General features: G+C 36.9%; 2 protein-coding genes across 4 annotated transcripts; both read right to left on the reverse strand.

Annotated features, from left to right (window-relative positions):
* Positions 1 to 750: 750 nt before the first annotated feature.
* On the reverse strand, positions 751 to 4,847 carry LOC111477328. Its single transcript, XM_023121406.1, has 4 exons — positions 4,464 to 4,847; positions 2,546 to 2,674; positions 1,400 to 1,584; positions 751 to 1,312 (listed from the first exon to the last, which is right to left on the reverse strand). The coding sequence occupies exons 1-4, from the start codon at positions 4,662 to 4,664 to the stop codon at positions 973 to 975; spliced, it is 855 nt and encodes a 284-aa protein (XP_022977174.1). The 5' UTR covers positions 4,665 to 4,847; the 3' UTR covers positions 751 to 972.
* A 1,828-nt stretch (positions 4,848 to 6,675) lies between these two features.
* On the reverse strand, positions 6,676 to 11,667 carry LOC111477326 (beta-(1,2)-xylosyltransferase). 3 transcript variants are annotated; one of them, XR_002717255.1, is made up of 4 exons: positions 10,734 to 11,667; positions 9,952 to 10,101; positions 7,817 to 8,740; positions 6,676 to 7,352 (listed from the first exon to the last, which is right to left on the reverse strand). XR_002717255.1 is itself a non-coding variant. In XM_023121404.1 (3 exons), the coding sequence occupies exons 1-3, from the start codon at positions 11,382 to 11,384 to the stop codon at positions 8,021 to 8,023; spliced, it is 1,521 nt and encodes a 506-aa protein (XP_022977172.1). In that variant the 5' UTR covers positions 11,385 to 11,667; the 3' UTR covers positions 7,659 to 8,020. The 3 variants fall into 3 exon arrangements, 1 of the variants encoding a protein (XP_022977172.1); XR_002717256.1 differs by lacking the exon at positions 6,676 to 7,352 and adding an exon at positions 7,380 to 7,503; XM_023121404.1 differs by lacking the exon at positions 6,676 to 7,352 and having other exon boundaries at positions 7,659 to 8,740.
* Between the last annotated feature and the right edge of the window lie 3,172 nt (positions 11,668 to 14,839).

The raw sequence follows: 14,839 nt of genomic DNA on the forward strand, positions 1-14,839 counted from the left end.
AAATTTGACTTTTTATTTTTTATTTTTTTAAAATTAATTTTCTATTACATATTCACCATTATTAAGAACTTATTCACCTAACCCCATATTGGTTAAATATATATAATAAGAATAAGATAAAATGCAATAAAGTCTCAATTACTTTGAAATTGAAGAAGCCATCATTTTTGTTTGAATTTTTTCTTTCATATTTTTTTACTCTATAGTTTTTATTTCCATTTAAAGTATATATTATATGATTGTATGGAATATTTGATGAAAACTAAACATGGGTGGTGATCATATATTATATTTGTTCATATGGTTAGGTAAGCCCACTATATATTGTGTTTGTTAATAATTGTTTTTTTAGGTGATTAGTAAAATAATATTAATAATAATAAAACTCGAAAAAAAAGCTGAAATTACAAAATTGCCTTTAAATTTAAAGATTCTCCTCTTTTATCGGTGTCCTTATGGTAATTTAACATATTTAGAATCATTTTTTTTTTAAATCAAGGTGATCAAAAAACCCGATGACTTAAAAATTCGATCAACCCAACCTATCCCGATTTTGGGACAGATTATGAACTTATTTGGGATTGAATTAGTTCTTGAATTGAAAATAAATAAACATATTAATTTGAATAAATGACTCGAACCAATCTAACCCAATTAAAAACTATGGTTTAGTTGAAAAAAATTTAATAATTGGGTTGAGTTTAAAAAATATCTCGACCCGACCTAATCCAACACACGAACATAAATTGCTTTTGAAAAGATGTTACGGTTAAGACATGTATACGTGCACGTTTCGATTTAGTACAATGATACAAACAAATAACAAAGCTAATGAACAAGGAATGTCCATTGCCTATGAGCCCTCTTAACTTGAAATGGTTCATTGGAAGAATAAAAGGGTTAAGGAGAAGAGAGGCATACTGTTTTGTAGTAGAATGTGTGCTTCCCAATTCAGCTTCATTCTTCACTCTGTCATGAAGACACATTGTAAAAGTTGGCCAAGTACGCCACGGCTTCGGCGTTATTGTTACAGACCTTCCAAAGCGAGTCGACCTCTCCCTTCCCCAAGGTACCCCGGTTTTCACAATCGTCGAAAAACTCGAGCAGCTTCGAGTAGAAAGAGTCGTAGTTCATCAACAGGTAGGGAACTGGAAGTTCTGACCCTATTCTCCTGAGCTGAATCAAAGCTAGAATCTCAAACACCTCGTCGAAAGTACCAATGCCGCCGGGGAGTGTAACGAAAGCAGTCCGATCAGAACTACAGCTTCTAACCGCAGCGTCGACGAGCCCGTGTTTTCTTGCAGAGAAAAACCTGCATTATATAGATTAGTTCAAGCAGGGAGGGTGCAGTGTCTGCTGTGTACTATCAGATAACTTATAGGATCTATATCTATATCACCTGCAAGTAAAATAAGTCTCTGTAGGTAAGTATGGATGAAACTTTGAGGATGTCCATTCCCCAGATTCTCTACCGATTTTGAATCCTCCTACAGGATTTCCTGCCTGCATAGCACCTTTCGTAACCGCATCCATAAGACCCGGACCGACGCCTGACCAAGTCGTGCAATCCAAAAGTTCTGAAATCTGCATAACAGGGATTGAAAAGGTAGACTCGTAAAGTTGAAGATTATGCATTAACTCTATCTATTTTTTCTTTCCTTTGTTCCTAACATGTAACAGCTCAAGTTCATCGCTAGTAGATATGGTCTTTTTTGGGACTTTTCTTTCTGGGCTTCCCCTCAAGGTTTTAAGACGCATCTGCTAAGAAGAGGTTTCCACATTCTTATAAGGAATGTTTCGTTCCCTTCTCCAACTGATGTGGGATCTCACAATCCACCCCCTTGAAAGTCCAACGTCCTCGCTGGCACATCGCCCGGTGTTTGGCTCTGATACCATTTATAACAGCCTAAGCCTACCGCTAGCAGATATTGTCCGCTTTGGCCCGTTTACGTATCGCCGTCAGCCTCACAATTTTAAAACGCATCTGCTACTGAGAGGTTTCCACACCTTTATAAGGAATGTTTTGTTCCCCTCTTCAACCAATATGCGATCTCACAATCCATCCCCTTGGGGGCCTAAAGTCCTTGCTGACACACCGCCCGGTGTCTAGCTCTGATATCACTTGTAATAGCCCAAGTCCACTGCTAGCAGACATTGTCCGCTTTGGTCCATTACGTATCGCCGTCAACCTCACGGTTTTAAAACGCATCTTCTAGTGAGAAGTTTCCACACCCTTATAAGGAATGTTTCACATTGGTTGGAGAGCGGAACAAAACAATCCTTACAAGGACTTGGAAACCTCCCACTAAGGATGCGTTCTAAAACCTTGAGGAGAAACTCAGAAAGTAAAGTTCAAAGAGAACAATATCTGCTAGCGGTGAGCTTGGGCTGTTGCATAACACGTATGCATCCAAGTTTTGATGTTCTGTTCCTCGAACATTCACCTCAGATTGAAAGGTTTGAACCGAGGTACTGATCGGTTCATCGGTTCATCGTCGTGAACTTTTCTCTTAACTTCAATATAAAAGATGGAGAAGCATCTTACCTCTCTACTCAACTCGAACGCTTGCTTATAATGAGCATGATCCGGTCCCATCCTTGAAGATCCAAGATAAACAACTCCTTTACCTAGTCTGTTTATCAATTCATAGCATTTTGCTAACTCTGTTCTGACCTTGAGTATAATAGAAGACAATAAACAAAGAACTCTTAGACAAGGGAAAACAATGTCCAAAACCTCAATCAGAACAAGTTTAAATCAAGTTAGAGAATTCCAGAAGCCAAATAGTCACAAAAGGGCACAAAGAAAATGTCAATACCAACGCCTAAAACGCTCAAACCCAGCCACAATAAACACTCAACATAGCCATAAAACTTGGCATCTAGCCATTGTCATTGTCATTGGAAAACTTAAACGTAAACCCGAACACAAATCTCTAAGAAACAGCAACTCGACTACAAGAGGGTATTATTTTCCTCCCCGTTCAAGTTTACGATTCAACATGATGAAATCGACACTTCATGGTTAAAATTACAAGATGTTTTGACCATAAAGGAGAATAAGCTACATTAAGAAAGTCATATCTCACTAGCATAACAGATAAGAATACAACTGAGATATCCAAGATGCACAACTGATGCCTGCCACCATCCAGAAAAGTGGAAATAGTGACCACCCTCGCAAGAACTATTCAATCTCTTTGTGTAGTGAGCAAATACACATTTCGAGCAAAGGGAAAACATGACCATGGAAACTTCATACTCATTGCTGGCACACCGCCCGGTATCTGGCTCTAATACTATTTGCAATAGCCCAAGGTTACCGCTAACATATATTGTCCTCTTTGGAGTTTCCCTTCAAGGGCTTCCCCTCAAGGTTTTAAAACGCGTCCGCTAGAGAGAGGTTTCCACACTCTTATAAGGAATGTTTCATTCCTCTCTCCAACCGATGCCGGATCTCACAATCCACCAACCTTGGGGGTCCAACGTCATCGCTAGCACACCACCCAGTGTCTAGCTCTGATACCATTTGTAACAGCCCAAGTTTATCGCTAACAGATATTGTCCTCTTTGTCCTTTCCTTTCCCGAGTTTCCCCTCAAGATTTTAAAACGCGCCCGCAAGGGAGAGGTTTCCACACCCTTATAAGGAATGCTTTGTTTCCCTCTCCAACCGATGTAGGATCTCACAATCCACCACCCCCTTATGGATCAAGCGTCCTCGCTGGCACATTGTCCAGTGTCTGGCTCTAATACCATTTGTAACATCCTAAGCCCACCGCTAACCGATATTGTCCTCCTTGGACTTTCCCTTCAAGGGCTTCCCCTAAAGGTTTTAAAACGCCTGTAGGGAGAGGTTTCCACACCTTTATAAGGAATGCTTCATTCCCCTCTCCAACCGATGTGAGATCTCATACATTCCGACACTCCTTATCCTAGTAGTTGAATTATGATATTTCCCTATTGTCTCTCGTGACCGAGATGTATCCTCTCATTCTCTCAAGACGGGGAGATCGAGTCAATCAAAATTTTGAAGCGTTAAGTACAACTAGATCAATAGGTCTAAGTATAACACAACTAGTTAAAACATATTTTCTTGACCCAATACCTTGTATGTTGGAATCCCCCAACCTCCAACACCCACATATCCTTGAAAACTATTTGATTTCCTTTCTACAAGGAACAAGCAAAACAGGTAAAGACACATTGGTAGTAAAAACCAATTTGATCATGAACTCTTAGCATTTAACTGAGATCACTCAAAATATAAAACCTCCAATTGAACTGCAGAACCAAAAAATTAAAAAAAAAAAAAGGAGAAATCAACAGACAATTACAGTAGTTTCTTCTGAATTCCATGGATCTCGACGTTCAGATTTCATCAAATCAAATGTAAATCAAAATAACCATGAATTTTCATAAGAAACGAATGCAAGATCCAAAAATTGCTGGAATTTGAAAGCACCTCGATAGGACTTGTCCTCTCTTCAAACTCAACCGTTTCATGCCTGCTAAGCAGAGCTCTCGCAGGGTTAATCCGAGACTTGGAGAATTTGAGCACCATCTTCTTCTCTCTTTCATGGAACAATTGGAACTTCACAGTCTTCTGGTGAGAATTTCGCACCAAAATTTCACATCCTGAAGAACTCATCATCGAGAAACTCATTACGGAACACTCCGATTGTTCAGAGAATTCGATTCTTGGGTTAATAATCAGCGTCGTGAGTAAAAACAGATAGGCAGAAGAAAGAAGGAATCGAATTGAGCTTCGAATTTCGAGATTGTAACTTACGGGGAGTGAGATTGAGGAATCTACGCTCCAATTTTGAATCAGCCGCCAAGAGCTTTGAAGGCTCCGACGAGAAATGGGATTGAAATTTTGATGCATAGACGAGGGTATTTAAGTCTTTGTACAAAAATAATAAATAAATTTCAATATATTTAATTGGGTCGACATTTTCACCCATATTTTTACATATTTTTTTTATCTCTATTTTAATTTTTTTTTTTTTTTGATAAATATTCAATTAACACCGATATTTTATCAATATTTATATTGACGTTTACATAATTTAATGTAATATCGTCTTTACTATTGATACGTAATATTTTGACATTTCTACCGATATGGATGTTGAAATCAAGATTTTTTTTAATTATTTCAATGTATTTTTATTTTTGTTAATAAAATAAATATGAGCGGAGATTTAATTTTAAAGTATAGTTGTTCGTAAATAAAAATAAGAGCTCTTCACCCTATTATTTATAAATTTATAAATTTATAAATTTATAATTATGTTATTTTCATTTAAATTTTGATTTAAATAAAATATCCTAAGTTTTGTAGCTCCTTTGATATATTTTCCATAAAATAAAGTTATTTTTTTTTAAATGTATTAAACAAGAAAAATCTAATTCACCAATTTAATTTTTTTATTTTTGAAATATTTATAAATATTTTAATATAATTTTATAAATATATTATTTTGATTTAAATATTAATTTAATTAAAACATGGGTGGTTTTGTACTTAAAGTTGATTAAAGCATTGATCTTATGAGCCAAAGGTTGCGGGTTCAAATCCCGCTAGAATCTATTATTTAAATATTAGTGACAATATGTTTAATGTTAATTTTTATAATTATTTTAGTTATTTGAATTATTAATTATCTATTATTTAACAAAAATAATATATATATATATATATATATATATATAAATAAAGATTTAAAAACCATTAACATCAAATGAAAGAGTACATGTTAATTATTGTTGCTCGTGTTAAAATATTTTTAACTTTAAAAAATTACATCAATACCCTTTAACTTTTAAAATTTTAAAAAATAATTTGTCTGGTTAGTATCTCGTTTTAAAAATAAATAAATAATATATATAATGCTCGTATTGGCTTAAGCCTACTATTTGAAAAAAATGACTATAAACTTTTAGTTATATATAGTAGATGATTATATCTGGTAAAGTTGTATATAGTAAGCTAAATCATCATATATATATATATAGAGCAGAAGTTTGAAAATGTACTTTCTTTCTATATTCTCTCTGTACATCATAAATATATCATTCGGCCAGAGTTTTTGTTAATGTTTGATTAATCCACCACACCTAAATGGTGTGAAAGTTATCTTATTTATAATCAAATGAATTACAAGAATATGGAAATAGTAATAACTGGAAATAACAATAAATGGAAAGATACTTATGATAATAAGGCAAATATTAGATATTTGCCTTATAATAAAATATCAAATATAATATATATGGTAAACTATAATTTATTACTAAATATCCTTAACCATTCTACTTGCATTTTCTTCGGTAGGTTGTTCTTTAGAGTTAGAGTTCTCTTTGCATTTTCTCTATCATATTCTTTGTGTTCATCTAGATCGAGTGTGTGCGTTGTTGTGCGATCATAACACCATCTTCTATAGGTTGTTCTTTAGTCAGAGTTCTCTTTGCATTTTCTCTATTATATTCTTTGTGTTCATCTAGATCGAGTGTGTGCGTTGTTGTGTGATCATAACACTATCTTCTATAGGTTGTTCCTCAGAGAGAGAGAGAGAGAGAGAGAGATCACCTAGAGAGAGAAAGTGATAATATAAAATTTATTTTCCATTCTCTCTCTCATGCAATCCTTTTCTTACACCAAAGCAAATGGCAATATGGGAATGAGATGCCTTCTCTTCTCTCTTTCACCTTTAGCATCTTTTACTTCTTTTCTAAGCCATCCACATATCATTCCTAGTTTGGTAGTATGCCCTAATCTCTTGTGTTTCGTGTACCGAATCACTTTTAATTGAATCCCTACTCAAAAACACGTTTATAGTAACACGACACGTGAAATATCTCATAGTCATACATTCCTGGATGGATATAATGTCATGGACTTGTATCCTTAACACGTTTGAATCCTTGTTTGTCGTAAAAACGGTCGATTAAAGTTGGTTAGGCTTGTTAGGCTGGTCGAACTAATGGGTGACAAACCTTAGCTCCCTCGATCTCTTTCCCTCATGTCTCACGTTTTGTTCCCTTGTTGCAACAAGCAACTCTTGTAGTCATTTTCCTTTGATGATCATCGATCCCACCATATTGTCAACCTTCATAATGTTTGATCATCATGTACTCCCACTAAAAGTCGTTTCCTTCTCGTCAATTGAAACAGTGGGGAACTTCTTTTTTCTTTAGGTAACCTCTTGGGTTTTGAGTTTGTTCCAACAGCGGTCGCGTGAGATCCTAATTGTCTTCCTCCCAATGTTGTTGCCCACTTGGGGAAGGAAAGTTTAGTGGGTTTTCCTTCCAAGAGAAAGAACCAAACAAACATCGACCTCTTTTGTTCCTATACAAGTTGAAGGATAGTCGTCTGTGAAGGCTACCTTCAACATAGATCGAGCTAGACACCTTGGTCCAATCAAGACATTGCATACTGCAATTGTCATTGTCTCACCAAAATATGTTGCACGAAGTCATGGGTGACTTGTCACCATCAACTACATCGTGGGTGATAGTTGTTGAAACAATGTACATTAATGCACATCCCAAAAAAATAAAGTGGAATCCAAAATAACGTTTTAAGTTTCGAAAATCTTTAATAGCATGCATGTGGTGACGGTCTAGTCATGTTCTAGAAATCAGGACGTTACCGACGAGTTGAAACATGACTTTGAACATGAAAGATACAGAGAAGCAAGAAACAAGCAATGAATTAAGGGATATCTTCACTTTTCAAAGAATGCTTCTAATTGATATCATCTGTGTAATGAACTTTAAAAATAGAATTCAAGAACTAGAGAGAGTACATACCATGTAGCTTAGATATCCCGAGTTTCCACCGTCGTCGAGCTTGGTCGGTAAGCTCTTACTTCAAGCCATGTCTATGGCAAGTTAGTATCTTCAAACTCAAATCTTGTCAAAATGGGAGCATCCAGCCAAGTGTGTAGGTACATACAGAGGGCTGGTGTTCCCTCTCATAGTTAAGAGAGATTAATGTGAGAAACTGCAAAAAAGTTAGCAACCGAGGCTCGTCATGATGTGCAAAAGGTGCTCGATAACGACGTTCGGGTCAGCGTGTGATCCCGAGAGATTAATGGCATGGTATTCCAAGCCTTTCCATTGAGCAATCAATGCAAAATGAGGCCTTCTAAACAAACTACTGATGATTTCCAAGATGACAGTTTTTGGTAAGGCAGATATTATGTGAGTAAGGCCTGCACCGTGCGCTCCAATAATGACCGACGCATCTTGGATGGCTCGGAGTTGTTCCTTCATCGACATGTGCGCAAACAACCCGTTCACTAAGTTTACTTTACACTCCCTGTGATTTGATGCCCAGTTCTGCAAAGAATCAAAGATTTCTTGTTCATTAGTAAGTCTGGATTCAACTCGACCACCGTGTCGAGGATGCGCTAAATAATCCTCCCGACGCACAAAGAGAACGTTGTGGATCGAGGGTGGCCTTTCGACTTGTCTGTCGACTGGGAAACCAAAAGCTGCTCTAACCATTTCACCAAACTCAGATAATCTAGCAGTTTTCTGGACATCAGGTTTTAGCCATAGCTCATGAGAAGAACCTCCATGACAATTGATCCCCTCAGTTAGACCCTTGAATAGCGCAGTTTCGTACCCGAGAGGTGAGAAGATCACGTGGCGAAAACAAACCGGTGCGCTGAAATTTTTCGTGTATTTAAGACTTGAAAACAATGCCTTCCATGTCTCTTCCAAAGGTGTCTTGAAATATTGAAGAACAAACAACGAAACATGACGTTGTTTTAGTATTCTTTCCTTTTCAGCTCATACACAATACAAAGGAACACAGCTAATTCAAACATATTCTTCCAACAAAAACAGATAGATCTCAGGAGTTTGGTATTGTATATCTGTAATAGCTCACCGCTAGCAAATATTGTCTTTTTTGGGCTTTCCCTTACGGGCTTCCCCTCAAGACTTTTAAAACGCGTCTACTAGGAGAGGTTTCTACCTCCTTCTTTGTTCCTCTCTCCAACTGATGTGGGATCTCATAATCCACCCTCTTTTGGAGCCAGCGTCCTCGCTGACACTCGTTCCCTTCTCTAACTGACATGAGATCACACAATCCACCCCCTTTTGGGGCCAGCGTCCTCGCCGTCACTCGTTCCCCTCTCCAAATGACGAGAGATCTCACAATCCACCCCCTTTTGGGGCCAGCGTCCTCGCCGTCACTCGTTCCCCTCTCCAAATGACGAGAGATCTCACAATCCACCCCCTTTCAGGGCCCAGCGTCCTCACTGGCACTCGTTCCCCTCTCCAACTGATGTGGGATCTCACAATCCACACCCCTTCGGGGCCGAGCGTCCTCGCTAGCACTCGTTCCCCTCTCCAATCGATATGGGGTCTCACAATCCACCCCCTTCAGGACCCAACGTCCTCAATGGCACTCGTTTCTCTCTCCAATCCATGTGGGAACCTCTCCCTAGCAGATGTAGCAGGCGCGTTTTAAAGCCTTGAGGGGAAGTCCCCTCTCCAACCGCTGTGGGATCTCACAATCCACCCCCCTTCGGGACCCAACATCCTCACTAGCACTTGTTTCTCTCTCCAATCGATGTGGAAACCTCTCCCTAGCAGACACATTACAAAGCCTTGAAGGGAAGTCCCCTTTCCAACTCATGTGGGATCTAACAATCCACCCCCTTTCATGGTCCAACGTCCTCACTAGCACTCATTCCTCTCTCCAATCGATGTAGGAACCTCTCCCTAGCCGACGTGTTTTTAAAGCCTCAAGGAAAAACCCAAAAGAAAAAGCCCAAAAAAGACAATATCTACTAGCGATCGGCTTGAGCTATTACAATATCTCTAGCCTCTTTCAACTCTTTCTCACTTTCCTACTCTACAAAACCAGACATAAACAGCAGCCTCCATTCAAAAAGACAGGAAAGAAAGCTAAGCAATCCCGAGAAACGTACCTTACAATGCCCGTCAACGAAGACGAGATGAGGTCGATTAGGCAATCCGACGACTCTCGAACTCACATAAGCACTATACCAATCCGTAATAGTGTGAAAAAGATTTGCATACTCAAACCTCGTCACCAGAACCACAGGCTCCTCAATCCACTGTAAATTGAGAGAAAAAGGAGAACAATGTTCACTTAGATTACTTAAACTGATTATTCAAAGCATATTATATACTATTAATGGCAGTCCAGATTAGATATCAATAAAGACAGAGTCCAGCCAAAATGTTTGCTGCAGTTACTATAATACTAAGAACTTTCTATTAGATTCATTAACCATGTGCTATGGAAATACTAATTAATTCCACCTTCCCAAAATCACAAAAACCCATAAAATTTAATATTCTTGAATCAAACATGGAGTTCCATCAGTTCTCAACATTAAAAAATGAAGAAATGGAAGAACAAAAGCTCTAAATCTTGATTCTGAAGTCAATATAAGAAATCTCAATCACAGAAACCCATAAAACTTGTTGTTCATTCATGGAGAATCATAAACTAATACTCTAAACTAAGAATGGGGCCTTCATCTTCATCAGTTTCAATGAAAAACAGTGCAGAAATGGAAGAACAGAAGCTCCAAAGCCCAAAAAAACAAAGATGAGTTGATTATAAGGTCAGTATAAACGATCCCAATTCACAGAATCCCATAAAAGTTTCTGTTTAAACATGGATGGATGCAGAAATGGAAGAACAAGAGCTCTAAATGAGTGATGAACAGTTATAATCTACCTCTTGGCATTCGAAATCATTCCCAGAAACAACTCGGAATGATCCAAACAATGCGCGCATGGTGTGGCTCTGAATCTCCCCTGCCGGAACGAATCCATTAAGAAATTTCTCATCCGCTAGAACCCTCTCCTTGCCCACGACGGTATCGCCGCCGTCTAGTTCAAAAGCGCCGTCCCGAAATTTGGGCAACTCCGTCTCTTCCTTCCTTCCGATCACTTCTTCAATCCTCTCGCCTCCTCGGGACATGGAAATCCTCTCCGGCCACATTCGGACTCTCGCTCCCTCACATATTGAACTCGCGAGCGTCTCGCTATACCAGCATCGGAACCATCCGGCGAGTTTTCCGGCGAGATTAGGTTTTAAAAGATCTACACGGCGGTTGAAGCCATTGCCGAAATAAGCCTCACAGGAACGCAGAGGGACAGTGGATGAGTGAGACCAAGGAAGATAAGAGGGCAAAATAGGCCAGGGCTTGGAAGAATGTCGGTTTTCCGGGAAGGGGAAGCGGTTTTCCGATGTGGGTTTCCGGTGAGGGGAACTAGACGAGGATGTTTTGTAATGGGCAGTGAAGTAAATGCAGAGAGTTAGGGTGTTGAAGGCGAAGAGAATGAAGAGGATCTTCAGTAACAGAGCTTGGGTTTTGCCGTTCATGGCGGAAATGGCTGAAAAAGATCAAGAGAGAGAGAGAAAGTGAACAAGAGAATCAAATGAAGCAACAATGATTTCTGTATGCTTTCAAAAGCTTCTGAAATCCATTCCCATGGCTTGGGTTTCACTCAATCTCTGCGTGTGAGCTTTTTTCTCCATGGATTCTTAGAGAGAGATAGAATTGTTCATCTCTTTCTGAAAGAGACAAGAGAGAGAAGAAGAAGATTGGTTTTACCTTTCCAAGCTTTTCTCTCTCTAAAATCCTCTCTCTAAAATCCTCTCTCTCTCTCTCTCTCTCTAACAGTGAAGAAGAAGATGATGAAGATGAAGAAGAAGAAAAGATATTTTTTAGTATAATTATTTATTAAATGATAAATATGTTCTTTGAAAAAATGGATTTTTTTTTTTTTTTTTTTTTTTTGGAAAAAACTAAAAACATTACAAGGGTTAGTTTATTTTATGATGATTTTATTTTTGGTATATTTAAAAAAAATGGTTACATTTTCTTGGTATTTTAGACCATTTTTAAAATATAAAAAGTAATTTTTAGATTTTTTTTTTTTTTTAAAATTATTATAGGCTAGAAACATAAATAGCTGACTAGCTGTAATAGCTTGCTTCTCGGTGGTGCAGCTGAGCCAGAGTAGGTTCAGTAGTTGACCTATGTTTCCGTACGCACGCGTAAATGCATGATTAGTTCCACAAATCTTACTGCACTGACCATAGTAAACTCTTTCTCGTTGTACCAAAATACAGATCCGATTTAAACGATTAGGTACAACATCACATTTGACACTTGAGGAAGGTACTGCCCAACTATGAGGTATATCAGTAAGTGTTACAATAATACGTAGATGAGTTTTGGCAGGTAGAACCACTCTATTTTCCACGTCAGCATGAGTTTAATTTTTAAATAAAATAAAGGGTTATATTTTAATAAATTTAAAAAATTAGGGAAAATTGTAATGAAATGAAATAATAAGAACAAAAAATTAAAATTAAAATTAAAATAATATAGACTCCATTAAAGAAAAAGGGATTTATTTATTTATTTATTTATTTTAATTGGCTCCAACTTTGAATGAAATAGTTTTTTTTTTTTTTTTCCTTTTTTGAAAAACATTTATATCAATATGGAATATTAAGGTAGATTGAAAAGAAAATGAGTATTTTCGCTAATAATTTATTATTTGGAAGAAATAAGGTGAAAATGAATATTTTTTAGGAAATAAATACGAGATAAAAACAGTTTAAGCCCACCGCTAATAAATATTGTTCGTTACAGTCCGTTAAGTATTGTCGTTAGCTTCACGATTTTAAAACGTGTTTACTAGGGAGAGATTTTGACACCCTTATAAGAAATGTTTCGTTAATCTCTTCAACCAATGTAGGATCTTACAATCTACCTCATTTGGGAGTTTAGTGTCACAATTGCACTCTTCCGACAGCGACTGTACGATACTTGTTTTAACCCAACAATCAAGTCAGCTGTGAGAAATTCAGACGTCGTGGATAACATCGACGTATGCTCGAGCCTCGAGTCATGTAAGCGAGAAAATACATTTGAAAACGATTTGAAAGAATTGAAGAAAACAGCATCACGACTTAAATAGCATATAAGCTTGGCATCCCCTTATAGTACATTTTGGGGTATTTTAACATTGGTTGGTGTAGACATGATTTTAGTGAATGGTCATACACCTTCGTATTGACACAACATAAAATAGTAAAAGACTATCTAAATCTAAACAGGCATGTGACTATAGATAACACGTCTTGGACAAGTATGATCGAGACATCCAACATGCGGTCATAGACAACACGCCTTGGACAAGCATGACCGTGACACCTAGCGTCCTCACTATAACACACTACTCGGTGACTAACTCTAATACCATTTGTAACAGCTCAAACTCACTACTTGTCGCCATTTGATTTATTAAAATAATTAAATAATAGTCTTATTACTAAAAAAAAATAATGAAAAATATAAACGGTTCAAATTATATTTTAGGTCATGGTAGGAACCATAACAAAACTATATTAAATGACGTATTTATTGCTCGGAGTAAAAGTCTAGATTTGACAATTTGACAATCGGATAAAGTTTAACATCGAGAGGAGGATAGATAAGAGGTTACTTAATTACGGTCTCCTGTCGTGTATTAATTTTTTCATTAAAATTATATTTATTTTATTTACTATCTATAAATATCTGTGTTCGAAACCATACCTTTGTTCATATAATCTGATAATCCAATCAATCCAGATTACTCAACTCAAACCGTTGAATTATTATTATTATTATTATTTTCAGCTTGGACTACATTGAATATTTAGAAGATCGAAAAGTCAATTCATTTGGGGTTGACTTTTTTTTTTTGTCAAGTCAACTCAATAAACTCGAAAATAGCGCTACAACCCGACCCAACCCAACCCCTTACCCTAATTTAAAAAAAATTAAGAACATTTAACATTTGTAACTCAGGTTAGTGATATATTATAACCCGTAAATATTTGATATTTAAATTTTATGAGATTTTACGGTACATCAGTAACATTTTTATTTTAAATAAAACAATATTACAGCTCAACTCAATAACAGAGGGTTGAGGTATTGAGTTACTCGGATCACCGATCCAACTAATTCGAAATTTTGAATTGGTCTAAAAGAATTTCAACTTGAGTCAACTCAGCTCGTATACACCCGTACTTTATGTAAATCGATATAACATATGCTCGTATTTTAATATTTAAACATTATATATATAGGAATTTAAAATAAAAAGGAAAATAAATGGAGTAAAATAGAATTAAAGAGAAGGAAAAGAAATAAAAATTAATAATAACCATTTTTTTTTTTTTCCACTTTGAATTTATACCCATTGGCCACTTTTTCCAAGGAAAGTTGGGGAACATCAATTATTGGTTTGGTCCACAAACATAAAATGGGAGGACCAAAATTAAAGGGAAATTAATAAAAATAAAAATTCAAATGTTAATATATATATATATATTAGACGAACACGACTCTCCACAATGGTATGATATTGTCCACTGACAAATCATTCCCTAAATTAGCCGGATGGGACTTTCATCATCCAACACCTCCCCACGAACAAAGCACGTCTCCCCTTAATCGAGGCTCGACTCCCTTTGGAGTCTTAGCTATTGGCACGACTAAGTTTAGAGCATGACTCTGATACCATGTTAAACGAACACGACTCTCCACAATGGTATGATATTGTCCACTTTGAGCATAAGCTCTCATGGCTTTGCTTTGGGCTTCCCCAAAAGGCCTCATACGAATGGATTCCTCACTTATAAACTCATGATCATTCCCTAAATTACCCGATGTGAGACTTTTATCATCCAACAATATATATATTTTCGATTCGGCTATTCGATCTATGATTAATCATTTATGGACATTGATAAGATCATTCCGTTTAGCAATA

This window comes from Cucurbita maxima, unplaced genomic scaffold, assembly GCF_002738345.1.
Source record: "Cucurbita maxima cultivar Rimu unplaced genomic scaffold, Cmax_1.0 Cma_Scf00003, whole genome shotgun sequence".
In the NCBI taxonomy this organism is placed as follows: domain Eukaryota; kingdom Viridiplantae; phylum Streptophyta; class Magnoliopsida; order Cucurbitales; family Cucurbitaceae; genus Cucurbita; species Cucurbita maxima.

Coding starts and splice junctions, on each gene's coding strand:
- LOC111477328 (XM_023121406.1), bottom strand. CDS start 4,664: ATGAGTTTCTCGATGATGAGTTCTTCAGGATGTGAAATTTTGGTGCGA. Junction 2,675..4,463: donor AGAGGACAAGTCCTATCGAG/GTGCTTTCAAAT, acceptor ATTATACTCAAG/GTCAGAACAGAGTTAGCAAA. Junction 1,585..2,545: donor CGTTCGAGTTGAGTAGAGAG/GTAAGATGCTTC, acceptor CCTGTTATGCAG/ATTTCAGAACTTTTGGATTG.
- LOC111477326 (XM_023121404.1), bottom strand. CDS start 11,384: ATGAACGGCAAAACCCAAGCTCTGTTACTGAAGATCCTCTTCATTCTC. Junction 10,102..10,733: donor ATGATTTCGAATGCCAAGAG/GTAGATTATAAC, acceptor CTCAATTTACAG/TGGATTGAGGAGCCTGTGGT. Junction 8,741..9,951: donor TCGTTGACGGGCATTGTAAG/GTACGTTTCTCG, acceptor CAATATTTCAAG/ACACCTTTGGAAGAGACATG.